General features: G+C 45.6%; 1 protein-coding gene and 1 pseudogene across 1 annotated transcript; one reads left to right on the forward strand and one right to left on the reverse strand.

Moving 5' to 3' along the window:
- The first annotated feature begins 1,756 nt into the window (after positions 1-1,756).
- Positions 1,757-14,427, forward strand: MINAR1 (membrane integral NOTCH2 associated receptor 1). Its single transcript, XM_061181706.1, has 3 exons — positions 1,757-4,057; positions 8,727-8,981; positions 14,230-14,427. Exons 1-3 carry the CDS (start codon positions 1,757-1,759, stop codon positions 14,425-14,427), a joined length of 2,754 nt encoding a protein of 917 aa, XP_061037689.1.
- A 6,444-nt stretch (positions 14,428-20,871) lies between these two features.
- Positions 20,872-21,921, reverse strand: LOC133084901 (frizzled-3-like; annotated as a pseudogene).
- Positions 21,922-22,282: the final 361 nt, after the last annotated feature.

A 22,282-nucleotide genomic window follows, 5' to 3' on the forward strand; every position in this document is an offset into this window, starting at 1 on the left:
GTGTACTTCATTGTATGTAAATCTTATATTAAAAGAGAAACTGTAAGCAATTATTGGACTTGGGTTAATTATATGCATGGTGAAATCTTTAGGGGGAGGTGTACTGATGTCTGCAATTTAGTTTGAAGTGCTTTAAAAAAAAAAAGATGGCTTCATGAAGGGTAGATGGATAGATATGTGATAAAGTAAATATAGTAAAATGTTAATGGTGGAATACAGATGGTGGTTATATGAGTGTTCACTATAAAATTCTTTCAGGGCTTCCCTGGTGGCACAGTGGTTAAGAATCCACCTGCCAATGCAGGGGACACAGCGCAGGGTTCGAGCCCTGGTCCAGGAAGATCCCACATGCCACGGAGCAACTAAGCCCGTGCGCCACAACTACTGAGCCTGCGCTCTAGAGCCCACGAGCCACAACTACTGAAGCCCGTGTGCCTAGAGCCCGTGCTCCACAACAAGAGAAGCCACCACAATGAGAAGCCCTCACACTGCAACGAAGAGTAGCCCCCGCTCGCCACAACTAGAGAAAGCCCACGCGCAGCAACAAAGACCCAACTCAACCAAAAAATAATAATAATAATTAATTAATTAAAAAAATAAAATTCTTTCAACTTTGCTGTATGTTTGAAAATTTGCATGATAAAATATTGAGAAACAAAGATGACTAATTTAGAAAGAAAATGAGTATTTACAATCCAAAGGTAACCACCATTAACATTTGAGTGTATATTATTTTCTTTCAGTTTCATTTGCAAGAAGATATAATTTTATATAATTAAGATCTTACTACATAACAGATTTATTTTCACATTTTTCACTCAGTGTTGTACCACAGTTTTCTTTTGTCATAAAAAGTCTTCAGTGTGTAATTTTATAATTAAGGTACAATTTACATAGCTAAAATTCACACGTTTTAGCACACAGTTCTGTGAGTTTTGACAAATGCATAGAGGCATGCAACCACCACTCCAGTCAAGATGTGGAATAGTTCCATCATCCAGGAAAATTTCTCTGTGCCGTTTTGCCAGCACCTTGCCTCACATCCAGCCCCGGGCAGCTACGGATCTGTTTTTCAGAATATTGTTAAGATGGAACCATATAATAGGTAGCCTTTGAGTCTGGCTTCTTTCACTCAAGCACAATACATTTGAGATTCATCCATGTCATTTACAAGTACTGGTAATTTGTTCCTTTTTGTTGATGAGTAGTATTCCATTGTAAGGATGTACATTAATATAATTTTAATGTTTGTAAGAAATCATCGTATATGGTAACTGTTTTATTTATGCATTCCCCTAATATTTGGATATTTAAGATGTTTTATTTTTTCACTATTATAAATGCCATTGTAATGAACATCATTTTTTTTATAGTTGTAACTATTTTAAAAAATTTTTTATTGGAGTATAGTTGATTTACAATGTTGGGTTAGTTTCAGGTGTACAGCAAAGTGAATCAGTTGTACATATACATAATGAACATCTTTATGCAAAATCATAGTCACTAATTTCTTTAGGTAGATTACTGGGAAGCGCATTACAAAGTATATTATAAATATTTTTAAAGCACTTATGACATTTCTTAAACATTAAAAAGTTTTTCCATGCATTTCTTTATGTGGTTCATAACCAGCTTGACTTAAAACTCCACTGGTGTTTATAATCCTTTCTCCCCCGCTTCTCTGTTTCAATATTGTCACCCCATAGAACTGATTCGAAGTTTCAGTGTCATCAGCGAGGCTTTGAAATTCTAAATCATGGAGACCAATCAGGAAACTTCCCTCTTCTTGGTGAAGATCTTGGAGGAACTGGACAGCAAGCAAAATACCGTTTCCTACCAGGACCTGTGCAAATCCCTGTGCGCCCGCTTTGATCTGTCCCAGCTCTCCAAACTGAGAAGCGTGCTCTTCTACACGGCTTGTCTCGATCCCAATTTTCCAGCCACGTTATTCAAAGACAAGATGAAATGCACCGTGAACAACCAGCAATCGAAGAAAATCATGGTGGCGGCAGATATCGTGACGATCTTCAACCTCATCCAGATGAACGGGGCTACGGCCAAGGAGAAGCTCCCCAGCGGCCGGCAGAAGATGTGCAAGAAGGAGGCGTCCTTTGACTCGGGCCGCTTGGACACGGAGCTCTGCACCGCGGCCGAGTGTGAGTCCCTCAGCTGCGAGCTGAGTGACCAGCCTTTCAGCCGGGGCTACCCCACCCGCCAGTCTTCCAAGTGCCGCAAGATGGATTGCAAGGACTGCCCGCAGTTTGTACTTGCCTCCGAGCCCAACTTCCTGCTGGGGGTCAGCAAAGATGTGAAGAACCGGGCGGCTTCCCTGGACAGGCTGCAGGCTCTGGCCCCGTACTCGGTGGCCAGCCCTCAGCCCTGCGAGATGCAGAGAACCTACTTCCCCATGAACATCGAGAGCGAGTCCATGTCCGATCAGGACTCCCTGCCCCTCACCCAGGGCATCAAGGAGACTTTCATTTCTAACGAGGAGGCCTTCGTGGTCCAGTCCTGTGTCCAGAAAAGGAACATCTTCAAAGAGGACTTTCACAACCTGATGACTGTGTCCCCCGGGTTGGCCAGCCCCGCTAACAAGGCTGAGGGCGAGCACGGGAAACCCCAGGGCCGAAAGGAGTCCCACAAGACCCCCTTCCCCAATCACAGCTTTGAGATGCCCTACAACAGCCAGTACCTGAATCCCGAGTACTCCCCTGTTCCTGACAAAAGGCGGGCAAAGCACGAAAGCTTAGATGACCTTCAAGCCTCCACGTATTTTGGACCCACTCCAGTGATGGGGACCCAGGAGGCCAGGCGCTGTCCGGGGAGGCCGGGCAAGCAGACCCCCTGGCCGGCCAAAAGCTGGAGCCTAAACACCGAAGAAGTTCCTGACTTTGAACGGTCCTTTTTCAATAGAAATCCCTCCGAGGAGAAGCTCCGCTATCCAAATCCCAGCAGCCAGACCCCCAACTTCCCAACCCCAGACAGGCGCCCAGCTTACCTCATGCCGCAGGAGCAACAGCCAATTCTCCCCGTCGGCTACGCGGCCAAGCCAAACGGGCTCAAATCTAAAGAGATCTCGTCCCCCGTTGACCTGGAGAATCATGAACCGGTCAAAAAGTTTAAAGACAAGAGCATTAGCTGCACCAGCAGGCAGCTCAGCTCAGACACCAGTAGCGTGGGCACCCAGACCGAGCAGCATGTCCTGGAGCCCAAGAAATGCAAAGACTCGTGTGCCTCTGGGCAGGGCAAGTACAGTGACAGGCACGCCATGAAGCAGTCAGATGATGACTCGGAAGTTGTCAGTGATGACATCAGTGACATTTTCCGATTTCTTGACGACATGAGCATCAGTGGCTCGACGGGAGTGATACAGTCATCCTGCTACAACAGCACAGGATCTTTGTCTCAGCTTCACAAGTCAGACTGTGACAGTTCACCAGAGCACAACCTAACCAAAATCGCCAACGGGCTCCCCAGCAGCAAAGGAGAAAAGGGCAACCGGCCTGAAAACAGCCACCACTCGGAAGAGGCGTTGAAGACCAGCGTGTGCAAACTGGTGCTCAGGATCGGTGAAATTGAACGGAAGCTTGAATCGCTGTCGGGTGTCCGCGAGGAGATCTCCCAGGTCCTGGGCAAGCTCAATAAACTGGATGAGAAGATACAGCAGCCCGAGAAGGTGAGTGTGCAGATAGATCTGAATTCCTTGACCAGCGAGGCTCCGTCCGATGAGAGCGCCTCTCCCCGGATGTTCCGTGCACACAATGGCTCCCACGGGCCCAAACTGGAGAACTCGGCTGACTGGTGCTGCTCAGACGCCAGCGGAAGCAACAGCGAAAGCCTTCGTGTCAAGGCGTTAAAAAAAAGCCTCTTCACCAGGCCATCCTCCAGGTCCCTGACGGAGGAGAACAGCGCCACAGAATCCAAAATCGCCAGCATCTCCAATTCGCCCAGGGACTGGCGCACCATCACTTACACCAGCCGTGTGGGCGTCGGAGAGGAGGATGTCAAAGACAGAGGCCCTGGGGAGAGTAAGGACTGGCATCGAAAATCTAAAGAGGTAATAATGCACATGTAAGCTCGCGTAACTAGGCAGCAGCCTTACTATAGCCCTGGTCTGTTTCCAAGCCTGGAAGCTTACATTACATGAAAGAGAGGCCTGCCTTTCTTGTGCTCGTAATCCTTCCAGACTTTCCACGTTAGAGCAGAGAGGACAGCATAGCCTGGTGGTTGGTCCCGCCAAATTGTCCGTCAGCCCGGAGGAGCACACGCTGCTGTGTTGCCGATGGGAGAAAGCATGGCTCAGATATTGGACTGGTGGTTCGAGACCTGATTTTCATAGAATGGGGAACATGGCAGAGCAGACAGGCATCACCAAGGATTTCTTCCTGTCCTTTCTGAAAGGGCAGGATGCAGGCAAAGAAAAGGAGGGAAATGACTTAAAAGCGAGCTAGCTCCTATGGCCCTTTCACGTACTGTGTGGCATGCGTGGTGTTCCTTTTTAAAAGTTTGAGTTTTTTTCATTTTAAGATCAATAGATGATTCGTAAGAAAAGAAGATAAATTAAGGGAATTATTCACAGTTCCACTGCCCAAGGATGGCAACTCTTAATATGTTGTCTTTCTTTGCTTTTGAGGTTTTTTCCTACACAGTTTTATGGGAACTTGAACATTTTTGCACCTTTATAGTCAGCATCTTTCTGTCAGTGTTGGAGTGAGCACACACACACATACTCACATTCTTTCTTCTTCTCATCCCCTGCAGTAAGGATGATTTGTTTCAGCGGTACTTGTGGCTGCTCTTCTTCCTTCTAAGTAGGTTACATTGAACCCTTTCTGGCCAAAGTGATGCCATTTCAATGTGTTGCTCGTCTCAATTCCCTTCCCTGATCCCAAAGGTCCGTGGACAGACCACGGGGCCTCCTGAGGGCTCGGAGGACCAGTCATCAGAGAGGGAGTGAAGAGGTGTGGCTGCAGACATTGAATACAGAGCAGGAGGCAGAGTCCCTCGAATGCCAAGAAGGGCAAGATAAGAAAATGGAGCCCTAAGGAAGTTTTCAGGGTCCAAAGCAGGGAAAGAGAGTAAAATAAGATGTGATTTTCTTCTGATCCCAAAGGAACCTCTGGTACCTGTGCCGGCCACCGTTCTCTTCGGTAGCCACTTGCAAAACACATGGTGTTGGACAGAAATCAGAATATATTATGTGCTGACACTCCGACGAGATGCCCAGCTATGGGTCTTCTCCTCTGGCACTGCTGTCGTGTCAATTAGCTGCCAGAGTCTGGCCAGGTTCCTGGAGCCCTGGGTCTTAGGTAGCATTGAAAATGGCCATTTAGAGCACTCCAGTGGTTTGGCACTTCTATAGATATATCAAGTTAAACTGAACTAGTCATGCGTCCAACCTATAAAATGTCAAAGCCCCCAGAAACCAACAGAAATAAGCTTGAGAAAGATCCCTTGAAATGCACAGCTCAAAGTTGCTAGTGTTTGGGGTGAGCGGTCTTCATTTGGCCTCCTTCTGTGACCTCATTTCTCCCTCCCGATGTGTGGCTCTCACCATCCCTGAGCTGATGCCTGCCATGGTGGTGACCAACCCTGGGGCCCTTCTGAACTTTGCTCCCAAATCTCAAACTGCTGAAGGCCAGCTCCCCCAGATGTCTGCCGTGGGCTGAAATCTACAGGTCCCAGCTAGATTTTCTGTTCCTTCAAAGCCAGGCTTCCCTCTCCCTGTACCCATTCTGGGGTCGTCATTCTAGCCATTCCCCAAACTGAAGGGGCGTCTCTCATCTCTGACTTCCCTCGTTGGCTCTCTCACATCCAGTTGGGCTACTCGACCCTGTGGATTTATCTTCTGTGATGTTTCTTTCTGCTTAAATCCACCCTCCCTCCCCCAAGTCTAGGCTCCTACCACCTCCCACCTGGGATTTGGGGGCACATGTGTAACTGGTCTCTCTCGCTCATCACCCCCCCACCTCTGCCGCCACTTCCATCTCATTCCATCCACCACTGCTCTGCTCCCTTTCCTAAAGCTCCACTCTGGGGTGTGCAGTGCCTCCTGTTCCCAACTCCTCCTTGGCTTCCCTTTGCTCAGCAAAAAGTTTCAAGCCACTCAGCCCGGCCACTCAAACCCTGGGCATGTCATGTCCTTCTCCCCAACAGGAGGGCTCCAGTTCACCTGGACTGGGCCCTTCTCCACCTTGATACGTCTACCTGGTTGTCCTCAAAAATGCCACCCTCATTCACTCAGTCACTCATTCAACAAGTACTGATGAAGCATCTAGGATGGCCAGGCCCCATCCCACTGTTGAACCTGTACTCACGTGATTTCTCCATCAAGAGTTTCCTGTCCAGGGACTTCGTTGGCAGTCCAATGGTTAAGACTTCACCTTCCAATGCAGGGGGTGTGGGTTTGATCCCTGGTCGGGGAGCTAAGATCTCACATGCCTCGTGGCCAAAAAATCAAAACATAAAACAGAAGCAATATTATAACAAATTCAATAAAGAGTTTAAAAATGGTCCACATCAAAAAAAAAAAAAAAAAAAAAAGTGTCCTGTCCACCTCCTCGGTGCTGATCTAGACCCAGTTCCCCTCAAGGCTTCTTAATTCATAAGCCTCTGAAAGCCTCCCGAGATTATTGCTGGTCTCTGATCTCCTGCCTTTCATCCTCTTTGTTCAGACAGAGTAGATACCAACCTTTATTTTAAAAGTATCTTAGGTATACATACCGACCTCCATGTTAGAACGCAAATGCCTTCATGGTAGGAGCAGGGAGGCAAGCGTGGGCAGCGGGTAACTTTCCATCTCAGAAGCGAGAACAAATTCAAATCCTGGCTCTGCCACTTCCTGGCTGTGTGACATTGGGCCAGTTCCTTAACCTCTCTGAGTTGCCGCATCCACAGCGGGGATTATAATGTTATAGCCTTGCCGATGTTTTCGAGAAGCTGAAATGGGATATCGCGTGTTCAGCCCCGAGCACAGCAGGAGACACACACGGTCAGCCCTCAATTAATTGTAGTTATGATGCCTTGTTGTTATTATTGGCACCTGCCCTGCCCCCAGCTTGGCACGGGCCCTGCACGCCGTGGGAGCCCTCTGAGTGTTCGGTAGTGGTGATGAGTAGAATGAATAAAATCAGTGACACCTTTTAGAAGATACTTGGGTTTGATGAGCTAGAGAATAAGAGGACACCTCACTTTCTTATTTGGATTTGGCCAAGTTTATCCTGCTTTCCCTGTTTCCGCATCAGCGGTCTTAATGGTTTGAAAGGGCTCAGAGTTACACTGTATTTGAGCAAGAGCCGATGGGTCCAGTTTGCTGGTAGCTGGGAGTGTGCTCCTGGTCCCCGTGCACGTGTAGGATACACACACTCCCACTCACACACGTTGTCTCATCAGGTGCTCACACATAAACTCTCCCTGTCCTGACACCCGAACCCTTTCTCCTCCTCTTGCTTTTCCACACTGTCCCTCACTCGTGTTCTTACTTTTCCTTTTTCTTTGTCTGTTGCTCACACCCACAGCTCTTTGGCTCTTTGTTTCATGTGCACGACTCCATGGTGTTGGGATCCGTCCCTTTAACAAAGATGGGAGTGCCTTCTCCTTGGTGGTATGATTTTGCTGAGTGGGCGACTAAAAGGTGTTCACTGCAGTCCCCTGCCTTCGGGGAACTCAGTCCAGCGGAGGAGACAGACAGACAGACAGGCAGTTACAGTTCAGTGGGACAGTGCTGGCCGCGGGCTCCGTACACAGTCTGAAGGGGTCACGTAGATGGGCGCTGACCTGGTCTTGGTCAGGGAGCACTTCTGGAGGAAGTGACATCTATGTGGAGATATGAGGGCCTCAAGTTAGAAGTAGAAAGTACCAGAAGACTCTAGTTATAACAGGGAGCGTGGAGAACGGAGCCCCCTGGTTCGGGTGGAACTCAAGGACTGAGAATGTAAGTGATGCCAGCTGTGTTGGGCACCTTCCTGCCTCCAAACTGTGGTCCAGACTGTTCCCTTGTCTTGAAGGCCATGCAGAGGTCTGTGAAGATCACTAGAGGCTCCCACCACGTGCTTTCTGGCTTGGCTTCTTCCATCCAGAGAAGCAGTGTGGCATCAGTGGTTTCAGCCAGCTCCTAGGGGGAAGGACCCCATATCTTTTACTCCTCAGTACCAGGTAGAAATTGGTAAGAGAAAGAGGGGGCAGTGACTTCCCTGGCAGTCCAGTGGTTAAGACTCTGCACTTCCATTGTAGGGGACGCAGGTTCGGTCCCTGGTCGGAGAACTAAGATCCTGCATGCCACGTGGTGCGGCAAAAAAAAGAAAAGAAAAAGAGGGGGAAGTACTATGCAGTGGTTAAGCAAAGCTTCTCTGAAGCCAGATGATAGATTTAAATGCCAGCTCCTCCCGTTAGCAGCTGTGCACCCTGGGGTAAATTACTGAGCCTTTCTGGGCTCCATTTCCTTACCTGAACAATGCGTGTTAATAATAGTAGTCATGGTATGAGGGTAAGATAAAATCATCTCTTCCTGGCATAGAAATGTTGGGTCATTTGAGTATTATCAATGTCATAAGCTTTTCCTAGTAAATTTCCCCCAGTCCAGATATTCCTTCTATTTGCTCGTGAATAACTGCATGTCGCTACCCGGGCAGAGCCCAGTGATGGAACGCTGGTGTCTGCCCACTAGCACTGTGGGCTCTCTGACGGCATCTGTGCCTCTCTCTGGACTCCTCTGTGCCCCTCTGCAGGCAGACAGGCAGTATGACATGCCCCCGCAGCACCGACTGCCCAAGCAGCCCAAAGATGGCTTCCTGGTGGAGCAGGTGTTCAGCCCTCACCCCTACCCCGCCTCCCTCAAGGCCCACATGAAGAACAACCCTCTGTACACAGACATGCGGCTGACGGAGCTGGCGGAGGTGAAGCGGGGCCAGCCTTCCTGGACCATCGAGGAGTATTCTCGCAACGCGGGCGAGAAGGGCAAGCTGACAGCCCTGGACCTGCAGGTGAGCCTCTCACTGCCCTGGGTGGGGGGAGCCCAGCCACACCCTGGCGGAAGCAGGAATGGTTAGCGGATGCCCTAACCGGCCCGCTCCCTCACCTTCAGCTCCCTGGGTCCCCACCATGGAATTCTGAACCTGCATACATCGTAGAGCAGAGATTTTTCACAAGGGGATTGATATTTTGCTTATTGCTTCGTAAACATGTAGCAGTGGGAATGCTTGATCGATTGATTGATTGACTTTGGCCATCCGATTTGCTAACGATGCGTTTAAGACTCCATACCAAGTGCAGATTCTCGTATTTGCTCACAAGACCTCAGCCCAACTGTTTAATGAAACACAAGCTGATTTCTCCTTCCACATGTAGCACGTGGGATAAAAGCATATTTGTGGGAGCCGAGCTATGGATTATGTTTCCATACGGAGCAGTCCCAGGTAAGCGCCATCCCCGGAAGCTCTGTGAATACAGTTGTGGCTGGAGGGCATGTTTTCTGTTCAACCACAGGCAAGGCTGGGTTTTGGCCACTTTCATTGTGCTGGGCAGTTCCACCTGGTTCTATCCACACTGCGTCTTATCTGTGTGTCCGCATCACCTCGGGAGCACAGGAAGTACCCTGTCCCCACCTGCCAGCTAGCCTTGTGGGCAGTGAGGCTATCATCCCAACGCCACCAGTCACGTACGGGTCCCAGCAGGTCCACACCACTTAAGGGGCAGTTGGAGAGATGCCAGTGGGGGGGGGGTGGTATGGCAAGGTCTCCCCTGAAATGGCCTCTCTCTAAAGCCAAGAGGGCTGCAGGCGGTGCAGTGCAGTGGCGAGATAAGAAATATGTTTTCCCGCAGTGTGGGTTCTAAGCCAGGGTTCCTTTGCTGTGTGGCCTGGAATGTTCACCTGTTTGAGCTTTGGTTCCCTCACCTGTTAAATGTCCATAATAATATCTAACTTTCAGAGTCACTGTCAGAAATGAAAATAATGTATTGAAAGTACCTGGCATTAAGAAGGCACCGAAAAGGCATTTTGGCGCTGATGAAATGATGCTGAAATCGATCAACTCTGTATGGGGCTTTTTATCGCGGTCTCTCACGCAAGGCACAGTGGCCTGCAGGCGGGAGTGATGTTGTTCATCTCAAGTTTGTAAATGAGGAAATCGAGGCCCCGAGAAGTACAAGAACTTGCTGCAGGTCTGACAAGTCTAAATTCATAATGGACTATCCGGCAATACGACTCCTGTACTTCCTCCTATGTTGCCTTTCCACCATGTCATTTTTCTGTTAATGACAGTATAGTGGAGCTTCATGTCACACAAATGACTGCAGTGACATTTGTTTATGTTGGGCCCTAAATGACAGCAATTATGGGAAGGGACATCTCTGGCCAGATCTTGAGAGTCAAGTGGGTGGTGATATCAGGACCACCCCAGAGGTACTCCTGGCCCCTGTCACCTCCTGCATGTTTTGTCCCCATGCCAGCTGCATGCCACTTGACCCTTCAGGCCACGTCCTCTCCTGTCACCATCCTGCTGGCAAGCAGTCTAGAAAGGATTTGCTTCTTCTGCAGGAGGGTCCCAGTGCTCTGCTGTGGCTACCACACTGCAACCTGTGGGTATTAGGATGCCACGAGCTGCAGGCGAGTCAGAAAAGTCCCAGAGGTGTGAATGGCTCACCTGGTGGAATAATCAATGTTTCACCAGTATCATGGGATGACCTTGACAGGAACAGATTAATTGAATGAGTCATAGACTGAGAAGCATCTTTTTAAAGTTTGGGAGGCAGAGTCTGGGAGATTTCGCTCCTACAGATACATGCAATTTTAAAGTGCCAATGTTTAGGAGTGTAAAGGCAAAATTATAAAAAATAAAAGATCTTTAGATTAGAGAGCTTTAGGTGACATCACTTAAAAATGCAAAGGATAGTGTATCTAGTCTCACAAAAAAATATAAGACAGGAAAGAGTTTGATAGCCTTTCGAGGGTGTTTGCAGCAAAGCAGAACAGGTATCAGGAACTCGATGAAGGCAGAAGGGCACCACCTTACTTGTTTTCATCGCTTTGCAGAGAGCCAGGTACTGTCTTAGGGCAGCTTCCGCATCTGGACCATCTTCTTGGGGCCCCATGGCGTCAAGATGTAAATTTACCATCAATGGCCACTTGAGGGTGCAGCAAAGGTACAGGTCCCGTTTCCATTTCCAGTGTTCAGCAGGCGTAATTAACAACCGAGGATGCCCCCTGTGTCCCACTGGGTGTCATGAGAGCTTGCGGTTATTGGAAAAAGTAATTAAAAATAATTTACTTCACAGGATGAATCCCAGCCCCTAAAGCATATCTACCTATGAAAGGAAGCCAGTTTCCTTCTGTCTGAGCTGGAGGGAACAAGACAAAATCTGATGTGTTGTTTACACACTGTTTATCTCCTTGGCCCGCCTTGGGAGTATTGGGAAGAAGAGGTGGTGTTTCAGCCTCCCTGGTCAGAGCCTGTCTCCGAAGTGCCAGAGCAGGGAGAGCTGCTCCTTCAGCCTTCAACCCAAACCAGCCCACCCCTGCAGACCAGTCCCCAGCTTAATATGCCCACCTTGGCTCCCTCTCTCCCCTCTAGGGTACCCATTAAATTGCTGAAGAGCTTTCATGTCCAGGGAAACAGACCGATCCCAAGTGCCCATGGAGGACAGAGCTGTGTTGGGGAGAGAGCTGCAGCCCAAGCATAAGGACACTTGTCCTAACAGCCGGAGCTGGGCAGTAGCAGAAGTGCCCTGGGCCACTCAGGGAGACCGTGGCTCCTGGGACTTAGCAGAAGTGCTGGAGTAGGAGCTTCTTGCAAAGTCTGAACAGACAATCCTGCATTTTAAGGAATTTTCCATCATGGAGCATGTCCTGTTTCTCATGGTGTGGGTCCTAGCAATGGCCAGCATTGCCTACCACCCCTCCCCGCCCTTCCAGATAACATGAATAATTGGAAAAGTCTTTGAACATTGTGCCTCCGTGAGGAAGGGGACCTGGGAGGATTTCAGGGACCCCGAAGTCCCATTCTCTTTTCATTATGCAACGTTGTACAGAATATTCTAGAATATTGGCAAACTCTTCTCTAAAGGGCCAGAGAGTAACTACTTTAAGACTTTGCAGGCCTTAAAGTCTCCATCACAACTGCTCAACTCTGCCAATAATTGTCTCAAGCAGCCATGGGCAACTTGTAAATGACTGGATACGGCTGTGTTTCGACAAAATATTATTTTGGGACACGGAGATTTGATTTCATATGATTTTCACATACCACTGACTATTGTTTTCCTTTTATTTTTTTTTCAATGATTTAAAAATGTGAGAACCGTTCTTAACTGGTAGGCTGTACAAAGGCAGGTGTTGGGCTGTATCTGGCCCGTGGGCTGGAGTCTGCTGGCCCCTGTACTGGAAGGCCATTAGAAACAGGAGAGCAGGGACTTCCCTGGCAGTCCAGTGGGTAAGACTCCGTGCTCCCAACGCAGGGGGCCCGGGTTCTATCCCTGGTCAGGGAACTAAGATCCTGCGCGCCGCATGGCCAAAAAACAAAACAAAACAAAACAGGAGAGCAATAAAGCAGCCAGAGGAGTCCACGGCATGTGGGTCGTCAGCATCCCAGCAGGAAGCAGATGGCATACTCACGGATGATGGGAGTGGGAAGGAGGGGACTCTTGGCGGCGGTGTAGGCAGGGTTTAGAGCCCGTGAAGCGCCCAGGGACCAGCATGAGTGAGACGCTGTTGCTGCCCTTGGATCTGAAGGCCAAGGAAAGGGAGCTGTTTCTGCAACCCACCAAGAGCCACAGCTGTGAGAGCAGGTACCTGATAGAACTGTAGCCCATCAGGGAGGGAGCAGGGAGAGCTGTACCCCACTGACTGCATCCACCTGGGATGTGTCCATATCGGCTGGTCTCCTGGGGGCACAGAGCAAGGCAGAAAAGAACAGAGAATGGTTCTGAAAGGACAGGTGGAGAATGACTAATACGGGTTAGAATAATCAATATTCCAATAACATAGTACAACCGAGTTGGTTTTTTTTTTAAGTTTTGGAAGCATTTGTTTTGTAATCCTGTGTGTGTGTGTGTGTGTGATTTGTAACATGCCCATCTTTATGAACATTAAACAATCTGAGAAAATCTTCAAAATGGATATTTTGCTTGTGTTTCAAAGATTTAGGCGACCTCACTTGGAATTGCAATGTGTTGCTGCTTTTATGTGACAGTCACATTATTAAATGTTTGCCGTAAAATGAGAACACTGCCTTTCTTTATGGAAATAGATTATAGCCATCCACGGGGAATGGGATTCCTGGGTGATACAGGTTAAATATAATATTTCTCCTGCAGACAGGCATTAATCTCAGGGAGGCTGGGAGACAAATGTCAGTGGGTGGGGGTCTCTCCCACTGGGGACGCTGCACCTGGCATGGGGGTGGCCTGCCACTGGTCTGTAGACCTGGCCTGTGAGCAGTGGCCTGACAGATGTTTGAAATGGAAATATTTTATGTTTTGTTTGAACTGCTTATCTGGGAGGTGCCTTTGATTTTTCAGTAGAGGCTTTACTGAAGAAATGGGAACCAAATCAGAGTAACACAATAGCCTTGCTTTAGACAGCTCTGTTCTTAGGGACCGTTAGTGGAGAGTATTTTTCAGTGACTTTCCCTGCTTCCCATGCAGCAGGGCCAACCTGTTCTTGGCCGTACTCCCTTGAGGCGTAGGGTCTTGTTTGTCTCGGCCCTATTTTGCTTGCTCCCAGGAAATCCCTGGGTTTTCCTGTGTCAAGACCATCGTGACCTGTTTTTTTAAAATATTTATTTATTTATTTATTTGGTTGCACTGAGTGTTAGTTGTGGCAGGCGGGCTCCTTAGTTGTAGCACATGGGCTCCTTAGTTGCAGCACATGGACTCCTTAGTTGTGGCATACAGACTCTTAGTTGCGGCGTGCATATGGGATCTAGTTCCCTGACCAGGGATCGAACCTAGGCCCCCTGCATTGGGAGCACAGAGTCTTATCCACTGCGCCACCAGGCAAGTCCCCCATCATGACCTTTGTAGTAGGAGAGGGGCAGGTACAATCTGGGATGTGCGGGAGCCCGAGTCCTTGGTGGTCCACCTCAGGGGGGGCTGGTGGGCAGCGTTGGACTCCTCGGTCATCTCCCCTGCAAGCTGCAGACAGCTCTGAGATGCTTCAGGGGTGATGATTGTCAGAACGTCTTGAACCTGTTGCACATATTCACCATATTTCTAACATCTTCTCTTCACTTTTAGACTCAAGAATCTTTAAACCCAAACAACTTAGAATACTGGATGGAAGATATTTATACTCCAGGCTACGACTCATTACTAAAAAGGAAAGAAGCCGAGTTCAGACGAGCCAAGGTCTGCAAGATCGCTGCTCTGATCGCTGCAGCCACGTGCACAGTCATTCTGGTCATCGTCGTGCCCATCTGCACAATGAAATCATGAGCCGCTGGACATGCAATGTTGCCTACGGCTCATGACCACCGATGTCTCCCTCTATAGTTTAAAATCACGTGCCAGTGGGGCCACAGTTTGTTGAAATAGAAATCACGGAGGCTTTTCTGCAAATGCTGACAATGGTCTTCAGAAAGTATACATTCTAGAGAGATATCTACCTACCTATTAGCTTTGACTTAATTACATGGATGAATTTTAAGAAGTGCAATATCTTTTCCTACCAAAAGAATGTAATGGACTACCAGTAGATACAAACTGAATTCCAAGCAAAAAAAAGAGGAAGTTTAATTGGTTGGATTCTTTCCATTTTGATGAAATTTCATGGCGGGAAATATGTTATAGAGGAGATGGTTAATCCATGCCTGTTTTAGGGAAGCTAAGGGAGATAGCAAGATAAGAATAAAAAAAAAAAGCATGGGTTCTCTTTCCCTTAATGTTCTTAGACGATCGCAGGCAAAGAAACAGGGTATGTATCTATAAAGGGGGTTACTTCTCCGCTGACTTTTATCAAGGGCTACCGGCTTTTCATTCTTGCCCTTCTGTCATCATTACGATCTTCATTGCAGATCTTCATGGAAACGTTCTGGACCTTCTTCCTGGTGCCCAGGGTAGGAAGGTGCTGGACTGCCAAATCAGGCATGGCGTGAAGTGTGCTCTCTGCTTAATAGGCCAAGGTATTCAGGCCAGGAGACCTTCCTGTACCCACCTCAAGGTGTGGGAGAGTTGCTTGCTAACGACGTACGATCAATATCTGAAAGTCATGGCATCCCAAAGGATCTCCCATTCTTGCTTTGGTGTGTGGTTCCTCTCCTTAATCTTCTGTCTCCTGGTGGTACCCGTTGCTCCGCTTCTCACACATGAGTTGAAGAATTTGGAACTTGTCCTTGTGCCTTGAAGAGTAGAGACAATGGCTGAACTTTGACATTCTATCTATAAACCATGGTTTCCGTGCACCACTAATACCAGCCATTTCCAATGGCTTTAAAAAATTTTTGAAAGCTTGTCAATAATATGATAAAGGCTGTGAGGTATTCTCAACTACCCCAACACCTACTCCAGAGTTTTGAATACTTGTCAGCTGTGCAAAAAAAAAAAATGATCTATTTAACCGTTTATCTATCTATCTATCTATAATGTCTATCTAAATACCTAAGTTTGGTTTATTGTCATCTCTGTTAAATAACTTGAGAGCAAGGTTTCTCCAGTGTAAGGAAGCCGTTGTAATTTCATTAGAATTTGATCTCAGTTTCCACCTGTTGAATGGTGCTTTGACATAATTGGACGGAAAGAATCCTTTTCGGCATTTGATCCTAATGTCTTGTTACAGGTTAAAGAAAAACTATTGATAGGAACTAGCTACCTTAATTCTTCTGAGAACAAGGTGGATTATAAATAAATGCTGGTAGTAAGAATCATCACTCTGGATGATATAATACACTCCTGAAAGAGAGGTTTGGGAAGCATCTCAGATTTTAAAGCAATAGGCGTTCAGCCTCCATCCTAAAAACTTCCAAATAATGCTTAGCTTGCTGGGTCTAATCCTATTGTTCACTGTAAAGGGTAGTCAGAACATTTCATGTTGTTAATAAATAAGGGATGGATGCTTTCATCTGTAGTGAACCTTCATTTTTAGAGGTCTTCATGTCATCTATTTCTAGTCTCATGTTTATGTACAGATTTTCAGCTAGGTGACTGCAATTTAAGCCTTAGTATGGAAAACTGAGGATTTATAATTGAAAATGAAAAAAATATATATTACTGTCTACTGTCAGAATTTTAGTCTTTTGGTGCTCTGTTTTGGGTTGGGCACATTCAATAAGGTGGTTTCTTTCACCCCGAAAGGGATTCTAGATTAATACCCTCGGCAGTTGGGTGTTGCCATCCCCGCTCTCCTCCCAACCAGTACGGCTCTAGAACACATCCCAATCCTGCCACTGTCACCTTTATCACAGGTTAAGCCACGAGAGCAGCAGAGAGAGGTAGTTCCCAATCTCTTGCTCTATGATTGGCAGAGAAGTGGAGATGCAGGTACCCAGGATAAGAAAAATTTGTCAAATCCCATTCAGACTCCTTCATTTGCCAGGTAGGATCATGGTGGATGGACCAAACCACTATTGCCACTGCCCTTGGGTGAATCTATTCCTAATGGGCCCTGTTGGGGCCATGTGCCTAGCTCCGTAGGGAGGGCATGACTATAAGCCCCACCCCACGCATAGAAGAGAAGGGATTCTGTAGAATTTTCTTCTACTCTTTTCATATCTGGGGAGGTTGTCAAAGAAATTTAGTCTTGCTCTAAGTCCAGTGTAGCTTTAAAATTCAGCTCAGCATCATTGCCACTTAATGGAAACATCCAGACCTGATAATACCCGTGGGAAACCACACAGTGGTGGCCCAAAGGCAAGGTGGTTTCCTCTGGAAAGGGATTATCCACGGCTTGAATCCTGATGGATGCTTGGGGTCTTGGAATCTAGATAAGGTGAAGTTCACAGTGGGGTCCTTTCTCTCCATTGATCCCAAGCTTGTTACACCTTCTTTCCCTGGACCCCAGACACACTCCAGCTCCTCCATCCTATTTGCAGAAAGGGTCAAGACCAGAGTCTGGCCGGGAAGGAAGCATCTACCCATCCCTCTAAAACCTGCCTCTAATCTCCTGCTGCTGTGAGCTCCCTGGAGGTGACATAGGGACTGGCCTGACTTCTGTAGTGGGCACCAGCTTCTACCACGCTCTCTGGCATTTTCACATGACGTATGATTTCTTGTGCCGAAACCGAAAATCACTACACTATCAAAATTCACTTTATTTCTCTTGCATTTAAAAAAAAAAATGAACAATCAGATGTCGTTAAGGGATTGTTTTGAAATTAGATCTCTTTAGCCAATGATTAAAGTTGGAATCATTTCGTCCTCTTTTTCAGTCTGAATTTGCTTGGAACACAGCCTTGCAGAGAAGCAAAAAAATTTCCCAGCTCACAGTTTTCAGATATTTTACGCCAGTATCCTCTCCTTTAAATGGAAAATACAGTCAAGCAAATCATACTTACATCACCCATTACTAGCTGATCATAAATTGTTAGTATTTTAGGGCATGCAGCTATGTGGTTGGTATCTGCAAGGCTAGCTTGATAGATGTGCTAAAATTCACTGTTCTGAATGTGCCATAAGTTCTGATACCCTTATTGGAATCAAGGCAGTGCTGTTTTTGTTTACAGTTTATCAATCTAAGAGCAATGGCACCTCATTTTTCTTAACAAAAAAAGCTCTGCCAATAGTAAATGATTCTGTTAAGTGGTATAAAAATGTGTGAATGTTGAAATTCAACATGCTTCATATTATAACCAACCTGCAAGAATATTGTGGTCAACTGTGTGAATACCAAATCAGAGTATACTGTATATTGTACTTCGGAAATTTGTATTTAAAGGCAAAAATATTAGTAATAGTTGGTATACTTGGGGAAAAGGGTATTAAATATTTATTAAGTAACAATGAGAAATGCAACAAACTTCCTTATTTATGCCTTATGAGTAAAGGGGTGTGAAATATTAGGTGAAGTTTTATGCGCAAGACTGTAAAAGAATGGGTATCCACGAAGGCAGGGACTCGTCTTTTCTATGTTTGTTCTGAAAAGCTCTCAGCACACTCTTGGTGCTTGATCATTGTTATATAATACCAATAACTAAGCACATTTTTAGATCTTTTTTCAAATGGCTTGTGTAAAATTTGGTTAATGTATAATGGTTGGTTTGAAGCTATCATGTGAAATCTGCCTCTCCAAATATAGTCGAAAATAAACTGAAAAATGATAAAATAGCATGCTGTGAGATTTTATTCTATGCATGAATTATAAGTTGTCAGTTTCACGCACAGATCATAAGTGTCCAGCTTGATGCTTTTTCACAAATTGAACACACCCATGTAATCAGCACCCAGATCAAAAACCAGAACATTCAAGCACCCCAAAAACCTCCCTCAGGCCCCCTTCCAGCGAAAACCTTGCAAAGAAGAACAACTGTCCTGACTTTTAAAGGCACATGTTAGTTTTGCCTGTTTTAAAGCTTTGTGTGAATGCATTTCATGCAGTAGGTACTCTTTTGTGTCACTCAGCATAATGTTGTGAAAAACATCCATGCTGTGGTGTGTGGTTGTAGTTTTCTCATTCTCATTGCACTGATCGTGAATATAGCATGATTTATTTATTCATTCCACTGTTGATGGACATTTGGGTAGCTTCCAACTTGGGGCTATGAATATGCTTGTATGTACATTTCTGTAATGGGTATACCTAGGAGTAAAACTGCTGGATCATGAGATGTGCTTATGTTTTGCTTTAGTAGACACTGCCAAAAAGTTTTTGAACATGGTTCTACCAACCTACAGTCCCATCAGCAGTATATATGGGAGTTCCACTTGCTCTACATCCTACTAAACAATTGATACTGTCTGTCTCTCATTTGAGCCATTCTGCTCGGTGTGTAGGGGTAGCTCATTGTGTATTTAATTTGAGTTATTCTGGTTACTAATAAGACTTGCTACCTTTTTGTATGTTTAGTGACCATTTAGATCTCATATTTTGTGGAGTGCCTGTCCACATTTTTGCCAGTTTTATTAGGTTTTTGTCTTTTTCTTATTGATTTGTAGACATTCTCTACAAATTCTGGAAATGAGTTATTTGTCAGATATACATTATAAATATGATTTTCCATTCTGTGAGCTGCATCTTCTACTCTTTTAACGCTGCCTTTTTGATCAATGGAAGTTCTCTATTTTAACATAAAAATGTATCATTTTCTTCTTACGATTGGCAATTTGAGTCCTGTTTGAGAAATCTATACAGACTCCAATGTCATGAAGATGCTGTATACTTTCTTTAAGAAGCTTTATTGTTTTATTTTTCATGGTTAGATCTGTACTCCTTTTTTAAAATTATTTTTTTATATTTTTAACTTTTTATTTTATATTGGAGTATAGTTGATTAATAATGTTATGTTAGTTTCAGGTGTACAGCAAAGTGATTCGGTTATACATATACATGTATCTATACTTTTTCAAATTCTTTTTCCATTTAGGTTGTTACAAAGTATTGAGCAGAGTTCCCTGTGCTATACAGTAGGTCCTTGTTGGTTATCCATTTCACATATAGCAGTGTGTACATGTCAATCCCACACTCCCTATCCCTTCCCCCCACCTTTCCCTGCTGGTAACCATAAGTTCGTTCTCTAAGTCTGTGAGTCTGTTTCTGTTTTGTAAGTTCATTTGCATCATTTCTTTTTAGATTCTGCATGTAAGCGATATCATACGATGTTTCTCTTTCTCTGTCTGACTTCAGAGAGAGACAATCTCTTCTCTCTTCTGTATGACAATCTCTAGGTCCATCCATGTTGCAGCGAATGGCGTTATTAATAATGTACTCTTCCTGTAGGGGCTTCCCTGGCGCAGTGGTTAAGAATCCGCCTGCCAATGCAGGGGACACGGGTTCGAGCCCTGGTCCGGGAAGATCCCACATGCCACGGAGCAACTAAGCCCGTGCGCCTCAACTACTGAGCCTGCACTCTAGAGCCCGCGAGCCACAACTACTGAAGCCTGCATGCCTAGAGCCCGTGCTCCGCAACAAGAGAAGCCACCGCAATGAGAAGCCCGCGCACCGCAACGAAGAGTAGACCCCGCTTGCCTCAACTAGAGAAAGCCTGCACGCAGCAACAAAGACCCAACACAGCCAAAAATAAATAAATATATTTTTAAAAAGTAATGTACTGTTTTTGGAATTGATATTTATACCCGGTATGAGGTAGGGGGTTAAGATACGTTTCTTCCCCATTTGTATATCCATTGATCGGTGCTATTTATTAGAAAGTTCATCTTTCCCCCTTTGACATTAGTCTGTTGAAAGTATATATGGTTTTCTGGACTTTTTATTCTGCTCCGTTTGTCCCGTCATCTGTTCTTGTGTAAGCACAAGACTGACATAATTTTTTCAACCCTGAGACGTTAGGCATTCCTCGCCATGAAGTAAATGAATGATAGCTTACTTGGGCAGAAGTCTGAGCTTGTGAAATCATATCATGGAGGATGGTGAAGAGAGAATTCACCCAGCTCCTTTTATGTCATCCTGCCACTCACAAACGTCACTGAGTTCCCAGCTTGAGTCATTAAAGAAAAGTGATTAAACACGAGTCACGGCACATAGGAAAAAGCAATTAATATCTTGACACCTAAACACAGAAAGAGGTCTCTGACGAGATCTTGGAGAACGTTAGAGAGACTATACCATGCTGGGTATAAGAATGCTTCTTAGTTTTATGATAAAATATAAATTCAGACCCACAAATCCAAAGTTTGCATGCAGATGGACTGGACCTGGATTGAATTTTGCCTAAGTATTCTGAAAAAATGAATTAAGAAAACAATATAAGTAATCTTTTTTTTTTTGATATTGTCACTTTCAATTTTATTCATCGCTAAAAGGATGATAGTTGGAGTTCCAGGGAAGCCCCACGCACTGGCATGAAATGCTTTCTTCTCAATAACTTCACTATCCCACTTTGGCACAGCTGCCAAGAACCACGTGATGGTAAGAATTACCCACCAAACGCTGCCAGCCATAGTAAAAAAAAATAGAGTACCATTAAAAGCATGGTACAGGCTTTATCATGAGATCCTTGTGTCACTGTGGAAGCCTTATACCGTGCAGGGCTAGATGCATTGCAGGCTACTCGGTCCTCAAGCAAAAACCCAATAAAGAAAATTAATGATACCATCATGTAGCAGACTGCATAAAATATAATAGTTCTTTCAGGATAATGAAATCTTGTGACATCAATCAAAAAAGTTAAAAAAGTAAATAATGTGGTGGAGAGGCAAATGATTGAAATCAGTCCTATGAAATATGGAGCAAATGAAAGTTCTTCTCTCCTAAAGTACATGTTTGGACAAGGAGGTGAACAATCACACACGTGTGAAAAAGAATAGCCAAGATCAGGATCAATTTTCAACTCTCGGGGACACCAAATACCATAGTCCTTCTGCACTGCCACTGGGGCTCCTTCAGTAGGATCTCCAGCTAAATTCACATCCACAAGTCGAGGATACGGCTCATCACAATCTGGGAACCTACTGCATTCCATATCTTCAGCCCAAGGAACACCAAACATCTCCATGAGCTTCAAACACTCTCTGTAAGCCCGCTGACAGAGCCTAGGGCAGGGAAGTGTGACACGTCCGTATTCCATACAAATAGGAGCATAGAGTGCACAAATGGCCGGAAATCCCGAGAACCATCCAAATTCACCATAGGGTGGAATGGCTCCACTGCTAAAGCTGCTGTCTGTTGGTCATAATGTTCAGAAGATTAGGCATGAAGGCAGTATTATAAGGCAAATCTTGGCACATCCTGAAGGTAATAGGTTCACAAGAAAACAAACTGTGTCCACCTATATACCCCACAAACATAGACAAGGGCCACAGAATGAAGACGATCCAACTCATAGCCGTGCTTCCTTGACTGAATGAGATTCAGATGATCAGGCCTACTCAATATGTATTTTAGATCTTTATACACTTGCAGGTCTCAGCTTGAAAGTACTTCTATCTTACTGTTAAGTTCTTCAAACAGAAATACTCTTTGCACCGTCAGAAGTTTGTTGGCTTGGTCTCACAAAGGGCATTTGTTTTCACAATAAGGGAAAATGACATCATCTTACCTCTTCTTTTCATTTTATTACATAGGGCACCACTTGGCCAACATATCAAGTTGATCAACCACATTCCCAAACAACAGATTCCATCTTAGGAGAAGAGCTATTTCTTCCTTTGACTGAAATATCTCACACCTCGGGGCCGGGCTCCT

The sequence above is a fragment of the Eubalaena glacialis genome, chromosome 2, assembly GCF_028564815.1.
Source record: "Eubalaena glacialis isolate mEubGla1 chromosome 2, mEubGla1.1.hap2.+ XY, whole genome shotgun sequence".
Classification (NCBI taxonomy): domain Eukaryota; kingdom Metazoa; phylum Chordata; class Mammalia; order Artiodactyla; family Balaenidae; genus Eubalaena; species Eubalaena glacialis.